The 11,807-nt window shown below is 39.0% G+C and overlaps 2 protein-coding genes across 3 annotated transcripts; one reads left to right on the forward strand and one right to left on the reverse strand.

The window, feature by feature from the left end:
* Positions 1-2,955: 2,955 nt before the first annotated feature.
* On the reverse strand, positions 2,956-10,346 carry LOC130431859 (nucleolar and coiled-body phosphoprotein 1-like). 2 transcript variants are annotated; one of them, XM_056761076.1, is made up of 12 exons: positions 10,189-10,346; positions 9,563-9,618; positions 9,309-9,466; positions 8,968-9,077; positions 8,776-8,893; positions 8,571-8,695; positions 8,352-8,478; positions 8,126-8,251; positions 6,709-8,034; positions 4,650-4,735; positions 4,226-4,309; positions 2,956-4,104 (listed from the first exon to the last, which is right to left on the reverse strand). In XM_056761076.1, exons 1-12 carry the CDS (start codon positions 10,297-10,299, stop codon positions 3,946-3,948), a joined length of 2,586 nt encoding a protein of 861 aa, XP_056617054.1. In that variant the 5' UTR covers positions 10,300-10,346; the 3' UTR covers positions 2,956-3,945. The 2 variants fall into 2 exon arrangements, with proteins under 2 accessions (XP_056617054.1, XP_056617055.1); XM_056761077.1 differs by having other exon boundaries at positions 3,965-4,104; positions 4,226-4,286.
* Positions 10,347-10,842: 496 nt separating this feature from the next.
* LOC130432042 (28S ribosomal protein S6, mitochondrial-like) lies at positions 10,843-11,202 on the forward strand. The gene has a single exon (XM_056761269.1). It carries the CDS (start codon positions 10,843-10,845, stop codon positions 11,200-11,202), a length of 360 nt encoding a protein of 119 aa, XP_056617247.1.
* Positions 11,203-11,807: the final 605 nt, after the last annotated feature.

Here is an 11,807-nt window from a genome sequence, read left to right on the forward strand (position 1 = left end):
GCTTTCGTCTTCCCCTTTGTTAGGATCTTTGTTTTATTCTCGACTACTACAACGGTATTATTTATTCTGTTGGTTGTCTTGTCTATACCATTGAACTGAACATGGTGCCATCTAGTGGATTCAACCGAATAACGGGCAAATGATGGATTTCCATATGACAACCATTCATTTTAAAGTACCTGTAATCGAGACACGAAGCAACTTTAGACATGGTAAAGTTGTACTCTATACTTATATCGTAAAGCATTGAAATATGTTCAGAAATGTAAACGTGATTGTCCTTTAATGCCGAAAAGTAGCAGCTCCCCCATTGGGTTCATTGGGGCTTTTAGTGCACTGTTGCCCTCACCAATATGGCGGCGCTATTGACGTATCGTTCCAGCGGCGTAAAGCAGCATCTGGCGGGGATTTGAGCCGCTGCCTCTTTCTTCCTTGACAAAAGGTGACCTTTTTATCTGGGGATTTTTTATGAGTATATCATATGTATATATGTGTGTGCATGTTTCTGTTTGCACACAGCTTAAAAAAAATCTGAATGTATGGTCGGGAAATGTTAAAAGTAGTGGTGGGCCGTTAACGGCGTTAATCGCGCGAGAAAAAAAATGTCGCCGTTAATCTATTCTCAAAGTTGGGTTGGGAGCTGGGTCTATACTACGCAAGCTATGATGACTTTCACCTTGATATTTTAGCGCGGATGTATACCAGCTTAACTGCACTGTACGGGGCGAGAACGAGATTTTTCAACTCGCGTGATTCGCGTCATTCGCGGAAGCAGAAGCCGCCTCATCATCTCATAACCAGGGCTTCATTCGCGCGATTCGCGCAGCAAGTAGGTCTATTGGCTCTTTGCATTAACTTATAAATCACTCGCGCTTGACACGCCATTCGCGTTTGGTCTGAACACAACATAACGTTACTGTGAAATTACCGCATCAAACGTGACGTGCTAACATGGATGCAGCTATGAAGCCGCCGGGTTTGCTTCAGGGAATATTAATTTTTAAGAAGCTTCCCAATAGAAACATCGACAAGACTAAGGTTGTTTGCACCTTATGCAATGCGGAATTGGTTTAAAAAAAAAACTCTCTCAACAGGTAGTGGTCTAGCTTTAGTTGAAACCAGTAACTTTGTATTTCTAATGTATTATGGCTCCTGTTTGTTGCTCCCTAACTCCTTGTAAGTCGCTTTGGATAAAAGCGTCTGCTAAATGACTAAATGTAAATGTACTGTAGGAGCTCTTCCAGTCTCAAGTACCACCTAAACGCAAATCATCCCTTAGCTAATGCGGAAGTAAACACAAGTTCATCTTATTGAACATAATTTAATTTTCATCACCAATTATCATAGTAGAACAGCTTTCTCAAGCAGTTTGTGATGCATTTTGGAAGCAGGAGATGAGCCCCTGGTCTAATGCGCCACCTGGCTTGAGAAACCCGTTCTCAAAGATTTACGTTTAGTCATTATTTGGGTAGCACACATATTCTGAATGCCTTCGGCAGAATTCAAATGAGCCATTTTAATGGACGCAGTGCTTTTCTGAAGTCCACAGTCAACGCAGCCATCTACCAGGACATTTCTATTAAAATATCATTTTTTATTGATCTTATGTAATATTCTAATTTATTTAGACACTGAATTTTTGATTTTCATTTATCTTCTAAATAAAGGCTTCAAATATTACACTCTGTGTAATGAATCTATATAATATATTGGTTTTACTTTGTGAAATGAGTTACAAAATATATTGACCTTTTTCACAATATTCTAATGATTTGAGATGCACCTGTAGACAGGGTCTTGCCCTGCCTGTACATGCCATTAAAGATAATTTTAGGTGTAAGAAAATGTTGTTTTATTTTTTAATGATTAAATATTTATATCATCACACTTGTGTTGCATTATCCTATCATAAAAACACTGCAAAGATCTGCTGGTTAATGTTTTATTAGTTTAATTATTAGTTTATGATTTATGATTTTAGTTTGCAGAAGAATTATTCTTAGAATTATACATATTTTTATAAAAAAAACATAATTTTTAGACAATACAATGTTTATTTCCTTATCTATCTAAAATTATTTATTTCCTTATCTATTAAGTCATGAATGAACAGAAAAGTGATGCTGAGCATTTAATGAACATTGGGTTTTTCCATATTGGTGTAAAACTGACCTACACAAAATGAACATTATAACTGATTCAAGACACTAATTTTTAATAGAAAAGTTAGTGGCTCATTATGGTATTTTAATGCAGACATTAGTATTTAGTTTCTGATGTTTTTTTCAGCAGGGATATTTAGATGGCCTATTCTGCATTTGCATTTTATTTTATAAATATGTTTTGACAAATTATGTAATAGGAGTTGTGTTATAACCCTAACACAATGAAAACCAAAGTTTGCATGAATAAAAGTTCTGTTGTGATATAGATTTGATACTGATGTCATAGCCCTGTTGAAAACAACAATTTAAACCATCACAGAAAATGGATTCCATTAATTATAAAACTATTAGCTTTTCGAATGATTAAACAATTACAAAATGACTTTTGGCATTATTGCAATAGGATTTAAGCGCGTCATATTGGTTCCCTGGAGAGCTGGACCGGGACACAAGTTCTGGACAGAGTCGCACTCTTAAGAGTAATACAACTATTGCTCAGTTCATGGTATTTATTGGGAACAAATGTCAGTGTGTTTCTTTCGGCTACTAATCCTGTGTTTTAAGGTGCATTGCTTTTATGTGTAGACTGAAGTGTACTTTGATATAGTGACAAGTAAAATTTCGACCAGATAAGTGCAAAACAAAATTGATGTCAACCATAGATTTATACACTCAATAGAAGCATTTCTTTATCTTCAAAGTATTGATAATATACTGTAAATATCTTGATGACGTTATGTTTAAAAAAAAAAAACATTTCAATGTTGAAAAAGTAAATACATCTATCACGTGTATTGACTATTCTTTTAATTGAAAATTGTACAATTATATTTTTAAGACAAATATATTCGCCTCTGCGGACGGCCGATGGAAGAGACGGAGGGGAGATCGCAAGGGGCACAGACTAGAAATTAGACAAGGGGCCCAGAACAAAGCAGCATCACTGTACATAGCTCACAATATGATTTCAATTCAACTGTCCTCAGGCAATCGCAAAGTCTGGTTTTGAGAAAGAACTTTACCTTAAACTTTTTTTTTGTGAACCCAATTTATGATAATGTTCAATTGTACCACATGCTGCCATGTAAAACCATAGTCAAAAACCGCATCAAGGTCAGTTGAGGTCCATCAGTCAAGGTTTTATAAATTACACAATCCTGCTTAACACAGATCTGAGTGAATAAAACTAAAACTAAAACCAAATAAGAATAAATGAGTCGCATGCCATTTCAAGGATGATATTCCAGTGTCAGTGAAACTGAAGTGGGCGGAGTTATTACCTACATGGCTTTAAATGAGAAGATGAAAAGGTTCAACCTAACGCATCCATAAAAATTACACAAATCATTGTCATGACCAAAGTTTAACATTAATCCTCAATTACCCCAACGAAGGGATATCACATAAAAAAAGATTACATATCTAGTACAAAATCAACAAATGACCGTTAGAACAATCATACATAATTTTGTCAAAACCAACTTAAAAGCCAGCTGTCTTTTTACATGGAAAACAATCAAAAGGCTTTTACTGACATAACGCGATGAACTGGCGCCACCGTGTGGTTGCCATGTCTAACCGCATGAAACACTGAGCATAAAATGTATCAACAACCGTAGATCTGATCACAAATCTCAGTCCACGTCTTCAACTCATGGTGGTGAAACATACCGACTGCAGAACAGATAGAACATCAGCAGAAGGAGGACAGAAAGAGCAAATACTGCAAAGAAAGATAAGAGTCAAAAGTAGAGTCCTAAAAGTCTGTTTTGTTTGAATCTCAGTCGCTGTCAAACTTAATGGAGTTGACCGAGGTGGAAATGGCGCCGCCTCTATAACTGCCGCGCTTCTTCTTGGTCTTCTCGTGCCGGAAAGATTTGCCCTTGGTGTGTCTAAGAATGTCGTTGGCTTTCTGGCCCCAGTCTCCATTGGCTCCCATCTTCAAGTAAACAAATGAAATTTAATTCATTTTACACAGTGACAACCGGGGTTTCTCATGCATTATTTTAAGCAAAATTAAAAGACAATATCAGCACAGAATAATATCAGGTGCATCTTACTTTTGCATCAAAAGAGTTGTTCGCTAAACGAGGGTCCACTTCAATCTCTTCGTCTCTTATTCTACGGAAAGGAGCACTGCTTGCCTTTAGACGGCAGACAGAAAATGCATTTAAACAGAAGTGCCAAACAGCACTGACATTGTTGAGCTTGGTAATGAGATCAAGGCTCATCTGGCTTTAGATTCAAAAATCCTTTTGTACATATCTACAAAAGATATTTGTTTGGATGTGTTTGAATATGCACTTTACATTTTGCACATACGGGCCAGAATCAACACAGTGTTCCCACTTTATCAATGACTTTCATATTACATCAATCTATAACTTAAAGTATGCATAACATTTAAAGGCATTAAAATCTGATCATTCCGATAATTTTCAGTGACTGTGGGAACTCTGGGTTCATAATGCACAGCCCCTTTACCTTCTGTTTGACTTTAGGAAAGGTCTGAGGTGTGGAAGTTGTAATTTTCTCATTCTTGGGTGTCTCCTGTTTTTTGCCCTTTTTGCCTGTAATGAAATGAGAGGCAGAGAATTCAGAGCTTTGCAGATCTTCATACATTGAAACGGCAGCGCGGGAGTATGAAACGTTTCAGAGCAGCATGACTGACTCCTCTAATTGTGTTTATATCCAATGACTAAATGAAAAACCACTGTACTGAAACCTAATAACACGACGGCCTTAAAACAGAGCTGAGGGCTTAACGCTTTACAAGAGCATAAATAAACATGAAACTATTTCACACCAACTTTGCACCATCTATTATATTCAGTGTAATTTTACTTTACACCCCTTTTCATTTCAAAACTGTTCCGACTTTCTACTGCAGAGCAAACAGGAAGAAATTTTGAAGAATCTTGTTAACTGACCCCTATTCACTTGCACTGGATTTGTGTCCATACCATAGAATTGAATTGAATGGGGGCCAGTGCAGTAACCAACTTCAAAATACCTTCCTTTGAATTTTTGAGTGAACTAACATTAATCTTGCTTGTTGCATTTGTTCTTGGCTCATAAAACCACCTGCTCATAAATAAAATATATTTATAAAGTATATGATGAGGTCCGCAGTGAATATCATCTTTTAATATCACGGTCTTGATGCATTAATCATTTCCTTATTAGAGATGCACGGATTGCAATTTTCTTTGACGATTCCGATTATTATAAGTGAAACGTGCCGATATTTTATATCCACAAACTATAATTGACAGTATATAAAAAACATTTACTTTTCTTCAATACGAGTCATTTCATATTTTTTTATTATCATTACATAAATTATTGAACATTACAATTTCCCTAAATACAGTTTGTCAACCTGCATTACATTACAGAATCTTCTCTTGCCCAAATAACTCTTAAATTGAAAAACTCTGTGACTGAAAATAAGTATAAATAATAAAATATAACTAAACTTAATCACTTAATAGACCTTTTTCATTTTTGTACTCTCACAGAAGTCTAAGATAACTAAAATACTTCAACTTTATTCTTGTCTGTTTCTGAAACGACCATTGCTTTATTTTATTTTTTTCTGAAATGTTAAATAACTTGTCTTTATCTTGGGTCTGTAGTACTAAAAGTGGGTTGATTTTAGCTGCCACTTCAATAAAAAGTAAAAAATCTTATGAGTGAATTCTACTCTAAATATGTATACGTGTTTGGCCTTTATGGTAAAGAACTCAGTGAAATGACCATAGTCTTAATGTAAGACAATTAATCAGGTTGAACGGAATTTACATTAGTTTAACATATAGTGAACGACTTCAACATGAGTTTAGCATGTGTCAGAGTTTAGCATCACAGTTAGCATGTAGTACATAACCAAAGTAGACGGAGCAACGAAGGTGAACTACTGGACAGTCAAAAATTGTCTGTGCACTACGTGATCTCCTCTTTGCTCCGCCTCTCTGAAACGCGCTGATATTTTACAATGCTCAAGACTCTGAAAAGCGAGGTATGCTATGATTGGCCAATTAACCAGTGTGTAGTGATTGGTCGAATAATGCAAGGATGTGACATAAATGTAACACCTCTTACCATATTTGGAACGTCAGGTTCCTCTTCAATTATACTGAACACGCTACTTGCGTATACATTTGGGCGGTCTTAGTCACATCAGACCATCAACTGATGTAGATTTGTGGTTACACGAGACGTTTCAGGCTGGTCTGGATGAGCATTCGTTTTCAGATAGAATGCATCTTTTGTTCCCAAACTCATTTTTACAATTTAACATGTCTTATACTTGCATGGCCAATTATTACACACCAAAGACACAGAAAACACATATTCGTGCCATATGACCCCTTTAATATCGATTTAGTTATAAATGTTGCCTTTTGTTCGAACATTCCGTTTCAAATGTGATTGATTGACTGACTTATCACTACTTTTGTTACCATTTAAGATATTATGTTTCTGATCGTATTTACATGTAAGATTTAGGCTAATATTTTTTATTTCAATATGATTATACCTTGTGTGGCAGGAGTTTTAGCTGCTGCCTCTTCCTCAGATGAAGAGTCATCCGATGAGCTGCTCTCTGCTTTCTCTTTAACAGCCTGTGCTTTCTTAGCAGCCTGTGCTTTCTTAGCGGGCGGAGTTTTCACTGGCAGTGTTTTAGACACCTGCTCATCTTCATCAGAGCTACTGTCACTTGAAGAGGAAGACTCAGCAGGTTTTTTGGCTGGGGTCTTCGCTGCAGAGGTGGGGGTTTTAGTTGCAGCCTTTCCGTTGACAACTACAGGTTTGGCAGGAGTTTTTTTTGCCTCCGTTTCAGAATCCGAGCTATCAGACGATTCAGAGCTACTGCTCTCAGTCTTCTTTGCGCTAGCTGGAGTTGAGGCGGACTTAACCACGGGCGCTGCTGCTTTGGGAGTTGGTGGTTTCTTGACCTCCTCCTCATCTGAACTGTCTGAATCACTGCTGCTGGACTTTGCCGCTGGCTTTTTCGCTGGAGCAGGTGCTTTGGCTGCAGGTGTAGAGCTCTTTAGAGGGGCGCCTGCCGGTTTAGTCGTCTTAGCGGCTGGAGTTTCATCCTCAGAGCTGTCACTTTCAGAACTGCTCTCAGCTGGTTTAGCTGGGGTGGTCTTAGCTGCAGCAGGTTTAGCTGGGGTGGTCTTAGCTGCAGCAGGTTTAGCTGGGGTGGTCTTGGCTGGGGTGGCTGCAGCTTTCTTTGGAGGTTCCTCATCTTCATCTGAGGAGCTGTCTGAGTCGGAACTGCTCTCAGCTGGTTTAGCTGCAGGTTTCACAGCAGGTGACTTAGCAGGCGTGGTCTTTGCAGGGGTAGCTTTAGTAGAAACAGCCTTGGCTGGAGTTGGTTTTTTGGCTGGCTCCTCATCAGAGTCCTCTGAGCTGGATGAAGACTCTTTCGCAGCAGGCGTGACTTTAGCTGGGGTTTTCTTGGCTGGCGCAGGTTTAACCGGTACAACTTTAGCAGCTGGTTTCTTGGTCTCCTCTTCATCGGAGTCGTCAGGGCTGGAAGATGAAGACTCAGCTGCAGCTGGGGTGACTTTAGCAGCTGTGGCTTTAGCATTTGCAGGAGTGGCTTTTGCAGGTGTGGCTTTTGCAGGTGTGGCTTTTGCAGGTGTGGCTTTTGCAGGTGTGGCTTTTGCAGGTGTGGCTTTTGCAGGTGTGGCTTTTGCAGGTGGTTTTGCTGCTTCGTCTTCAGAGCTTGAATCTGAACTTGAAGAGTCGTCTTTCTGAGCAGGGGCGACTTTAGTGGGCACTTTCTTGGCTGGAGCTGCCTTAGCCGGGGCGGGTTTGGCCGCTGGCTTCTTTGCATCTTCTTCTGAGCTTGAATCTGACAAACAGAAACTTATTAGAAACTCTAGTCACAGACTTAAAAAAAAAAAAAAACACACACACAACAACTTGTAATAATCAGGCTGTACCAGAGCTTTCTGAACTGGATGAATCCTTTTTTGCAGCGGGTTTGGGAGTCACAGTCTTAACTGGGGCGGCTTTGACTGAAGTAGCGGCTGTCAGTGTTTTCGGAGGTGGAACAGCACTGAATTGTCCTGAAACACAAAGTAAATTTTTACACGGATTTCTTTTTTAGAAACCCACTTTTATCTCATAAAGCAGAAGAACTTGACCAGGGAAAGAATGCAGTATTACCAGTCTTGGGTTTCTTGGAAGGTGGAGCCTCCTCCTCATCGGAAGATGACTCCTCACTGCTGGACTCTGCAGTGGCCGCAGGTTTGGCTGGTGGCTTCTTCACTTGGACAGGTGCTTTTACTGCTTTCTGAAATGCAGAGTTGAAAACAACACTTATATCAACAGCTTTTTTTATCAAAAAAAAATGAACTACAGACAAGACAAGACAAGACCAAATACCTTAGCGGGAGCCTCGTCCTCAGAATCACTAGAGCTGTCCTCACTGCTGCTGCTCTCCGGCTTCTTCTTAGCCACAGATGCTGGAGTGGACACCGGTTTAGAGGTCACAGCCAGAGGTTTGGCTCCTGAGTACCACACATCAATGCTTTGAGTAACATAACCACCCTAACAATCCACACGAATGCACACTGATGTCTCAGCTCACCTTTTGCAGGAGTCTTGGCAGGTTCATCGTCTGAATCGGATTCTTCGCTGCTAGAGCTGGTGTCTTTTTTCCTGGCTGCCAATGCGGGCTGAACGGCAGGTTTCACTGCTGCAGGTTTCTATACGACATATTAACAAGTGAGGGGAAGTGGAAACCCAGTGATGTCACACATGCTCATGTATCCGTCATCACCTTTGCTGGAGCCTTAGTCTGAGCTTCATCCTCTGAATCACTCGAGTCCTCAGAGCTGCTGCTCTCTGCTTTCGTGGCGGCTGCGGGCTTCTTTGCAGCAGGAGCCTTTACTGTAATGTAGAAAAAGAAAGTCAATGTTGCTGACTGCAAGTAGTTAAAACAAACAATGCTGAATTCTAAGCCCTTACTTTTCTCATGTCAAACCTTTACTAAACTAAGAACAGTTTCCATGCTGCATGTACTTAATATTTGAGAATTATTGATCCAGAGCATCAGAACAGTTATGTATCGTGCCATATTTTGGTTAAAAATAAATAATCATAATAATTCCTTTTATGTACCTTGCACAACTTTCTTGGCAGGTGCAGCCTTTTCCTCTTCACTGCTGGAGTCTTCACTGCTTGAACTCTCAGCATCTTTCTTTGCTTTCTTGGCTGACGGACCTTTGGCCGCTGCTGGGCCATTAGTGACAGCTTTACGTTTTTTTGTTTCAGGGGACCTTGAGCAAAAAGACAAAATAAGGCCATCAATGAAAATTAAAAACTCCAAAAGCAAGCTTCATGAACAAAATAACAGTTTAAAAGCTTGCACATACTTCACCCAAAAATTGAAGATGTCCTGGAGACGGTCCTCATTCTGATCCTGAGGTTTCTGATCAGAAGAAAGAGCATCAGACAGATTTATTAAAACTTAAAGTGGTCTAATGACTCATTGATCAGAACATTATTCACATCACTTAGAAACTAAATATAACTGCTTTCCACCAGTCTACAACGTTACATTGAAATATTGCCGATTAATTTGGACTATGAAGATTCAATGAAGACCGAAGCTATAAAAGTATTTGATGTTACATTTTAATTTAAACATTTATTTAGGTCATTTGCCTTGTTTGTAGTGATAAAACAAATAAAAACTGTAATAACCCTCGACCTGTTACAAAAGTCCATAACAGAAAAAAACTCAATGTCCATTCATAATATATGATATAACTCAACCATAATTGTAATCATAAATAGCAATCATAATATCTATTAAAAATACATAATAACGAACAACCGGCACAAATTAAACGTCTTTAAGCAGAGTAAATTCAGCAATGAAGTGAACACGTGTTTCACACAAACTGCGTGTCATTACCCACGCGTGTGCAGAACGTGTGCGCCGATCGGGACGTTACTACACGCGCGCGCGAATCTACAAAACCACAGGAGCGCTTACCACTTTAGTCTGCTTTAAAAACTCTTTCGCAGCCTTGGCGAACTTGTTTTCCAAGAGAAACGAGTAAACATGCTGGTAAAGATCGCTAGGCACCGAACTGTCCTGCGCCATCTTCCCTGCTTTCGTGAAGAAGAATGACGCGATTGGCTATTTCAGCTTCACGAGGCGCTGAAGGTAATGGCGCACACTAAATACGTCATTATGTGTTTACCAAAGACATTTTACCGTTGTCAAATATTAAATTGACCTCTGGCATAAATAGCTTTTATAATATCAATTTAAAAAACGAAATAAATTTGTAATTGTGTTAATTTTGCTTCTGTACATATTCTACATTGAACTAAAAAGGTTGGAACGAGATCAGCTTTACCGCTTTATAAATGTAATAATTAAATATGAAATAGTTCCTTATTTTTAATTTAGAACCTGAACAGGCAGCGTAGTCTTTAAATCATGTGAGTGTTCGCCTTGAAAACAGAAAGGTCGAAATTTCATAAGCCATGTGTAATACTCCAATACTGTAGGTGGCGCACAATGGCCACATATGTGTTACGATCTGTAGGGCAAGAGGACGCATGCTGCTCAGATCTGTCATCTCATAGGAGTTTATTCTTGATATAAATTGATGTAAACTCGTTGTATGTTTATAGTAAGATGCCGCGGTATGAGCTGTGTTTGATCCTGAAGGCGATGCAGAGGCCGGAGATTGCGGCTGTACTGCGGCGCACGGTGGAGACTCTGTTCGAGCGGGGCGCGATCGTGAGAGGTCTGGATAACCTCGGTGAACGGAGGCTGCCCTACAAGATCTCCAAACATGACTGTCGACACTCACAGGGTGGATACTTCTCCATTGACTTTCACTCTTCGCCCAATATCATTAGCGGCCTGTTAGAGCACCTTGAACGGGACATTGACGTTTTGCGGCCGACAGTTCTGAAGAAAGACATTGAGACTTCCAAAGCACAGTGCTGTGGCTCATCCTCAGAGACATCCAAGCAAACCTCATTGCATTAAATGTAAGTCTTTATGTTTTCAATATTATTTTTAACATGTGCCACCTGACAAACAGAAAGAGGAACATGGTGTAATGATTTAAAGTTAAGACAAACGAAATGTTTGTACACTGTGTAAGTGTCAGATGTCCATTTAATTTATGTGAACTATAACGTTACCTGTGAGTAAGAAACTGGACATGAAATGTAGATTTGAAAATCATTAGTAAATATAATGTCTTGTGTGTTATTTAAATACATATTTATATGTATTTGGTCAAAAAAGTCCAAATGATTTGCTGCATCCAGGTTACGGTGCGTTTTTAGTTTTGAGAGGTTGTTTGTTATCTGGGACAAACGAACCTGCAGATGTCGCGAGAGTCGCGACTGACCAATCAGAATCAAGCTTTCCAACGAGCCGTGTTATAAAGAATATTTAAAGTATATGTTTGTGTTTGGTAAGAGATAAGAAGGAGAGAAGGAATTTTCAAATGTGTCATCATAAAAGTTTCCATCTCATTTAGTATCAAATTAGTAAATTATGTTGCTGTTTAACGTTTGCTGTTATAACAACATATAACTGTTAAAATTGTGTGAACTGTCATATAACAATGTTTTTTTTCTATC

The sequence above is a fragment of the Triplophysa dalaica genome, chromosome 11 (genome assembly GCF_015846415.1).
Source record: "Triplophysa dalaica isolate WHDGS20190420 chromosome 11, ASM1584641v1, whole genome shotgun sequence".
In the NCBI taxonomy this organism is placed as follows: domain Eukaryota; kingdom Metazoa; phylum Chordata; class Actinopteri; order Cypriniformes; family Nemacheilidae; genus Triplophysa; species Triplophysa dalaica.

Bases quoted from the DNA above. Each gene is read 5' to 3' on its own strand.
- LOC130432042 (XM_056761269.1), top strand. From the start codon at position 10,843: ATGCCGCGGTATGAGCTGTGTTTGATCCTGAAGGCGATGCAGAGGCCG.
- LOC130431859 (XM_056761076.1), bottom strand. From the start codon at position 10,299: ATGGCGCAGGACAGTTCGGTGCCTAGCGATCTTTACCAGCATGTTTAC. The intron at 9,078-9,308 runs GTACATAAAAGG...TCTACATTACAG, and splicing joins TGCCAAGAAAGTTGTGCAAG to TAAAGGCTCCTGCTGCAAAG. The intron at 4,105-4,225 runs GTAAGATGCACC...GTTTACTTGAAG, and splicing joins ACAACTCTTTTGATGCAAAA to ATGGGAGCCAATGGAGACTG.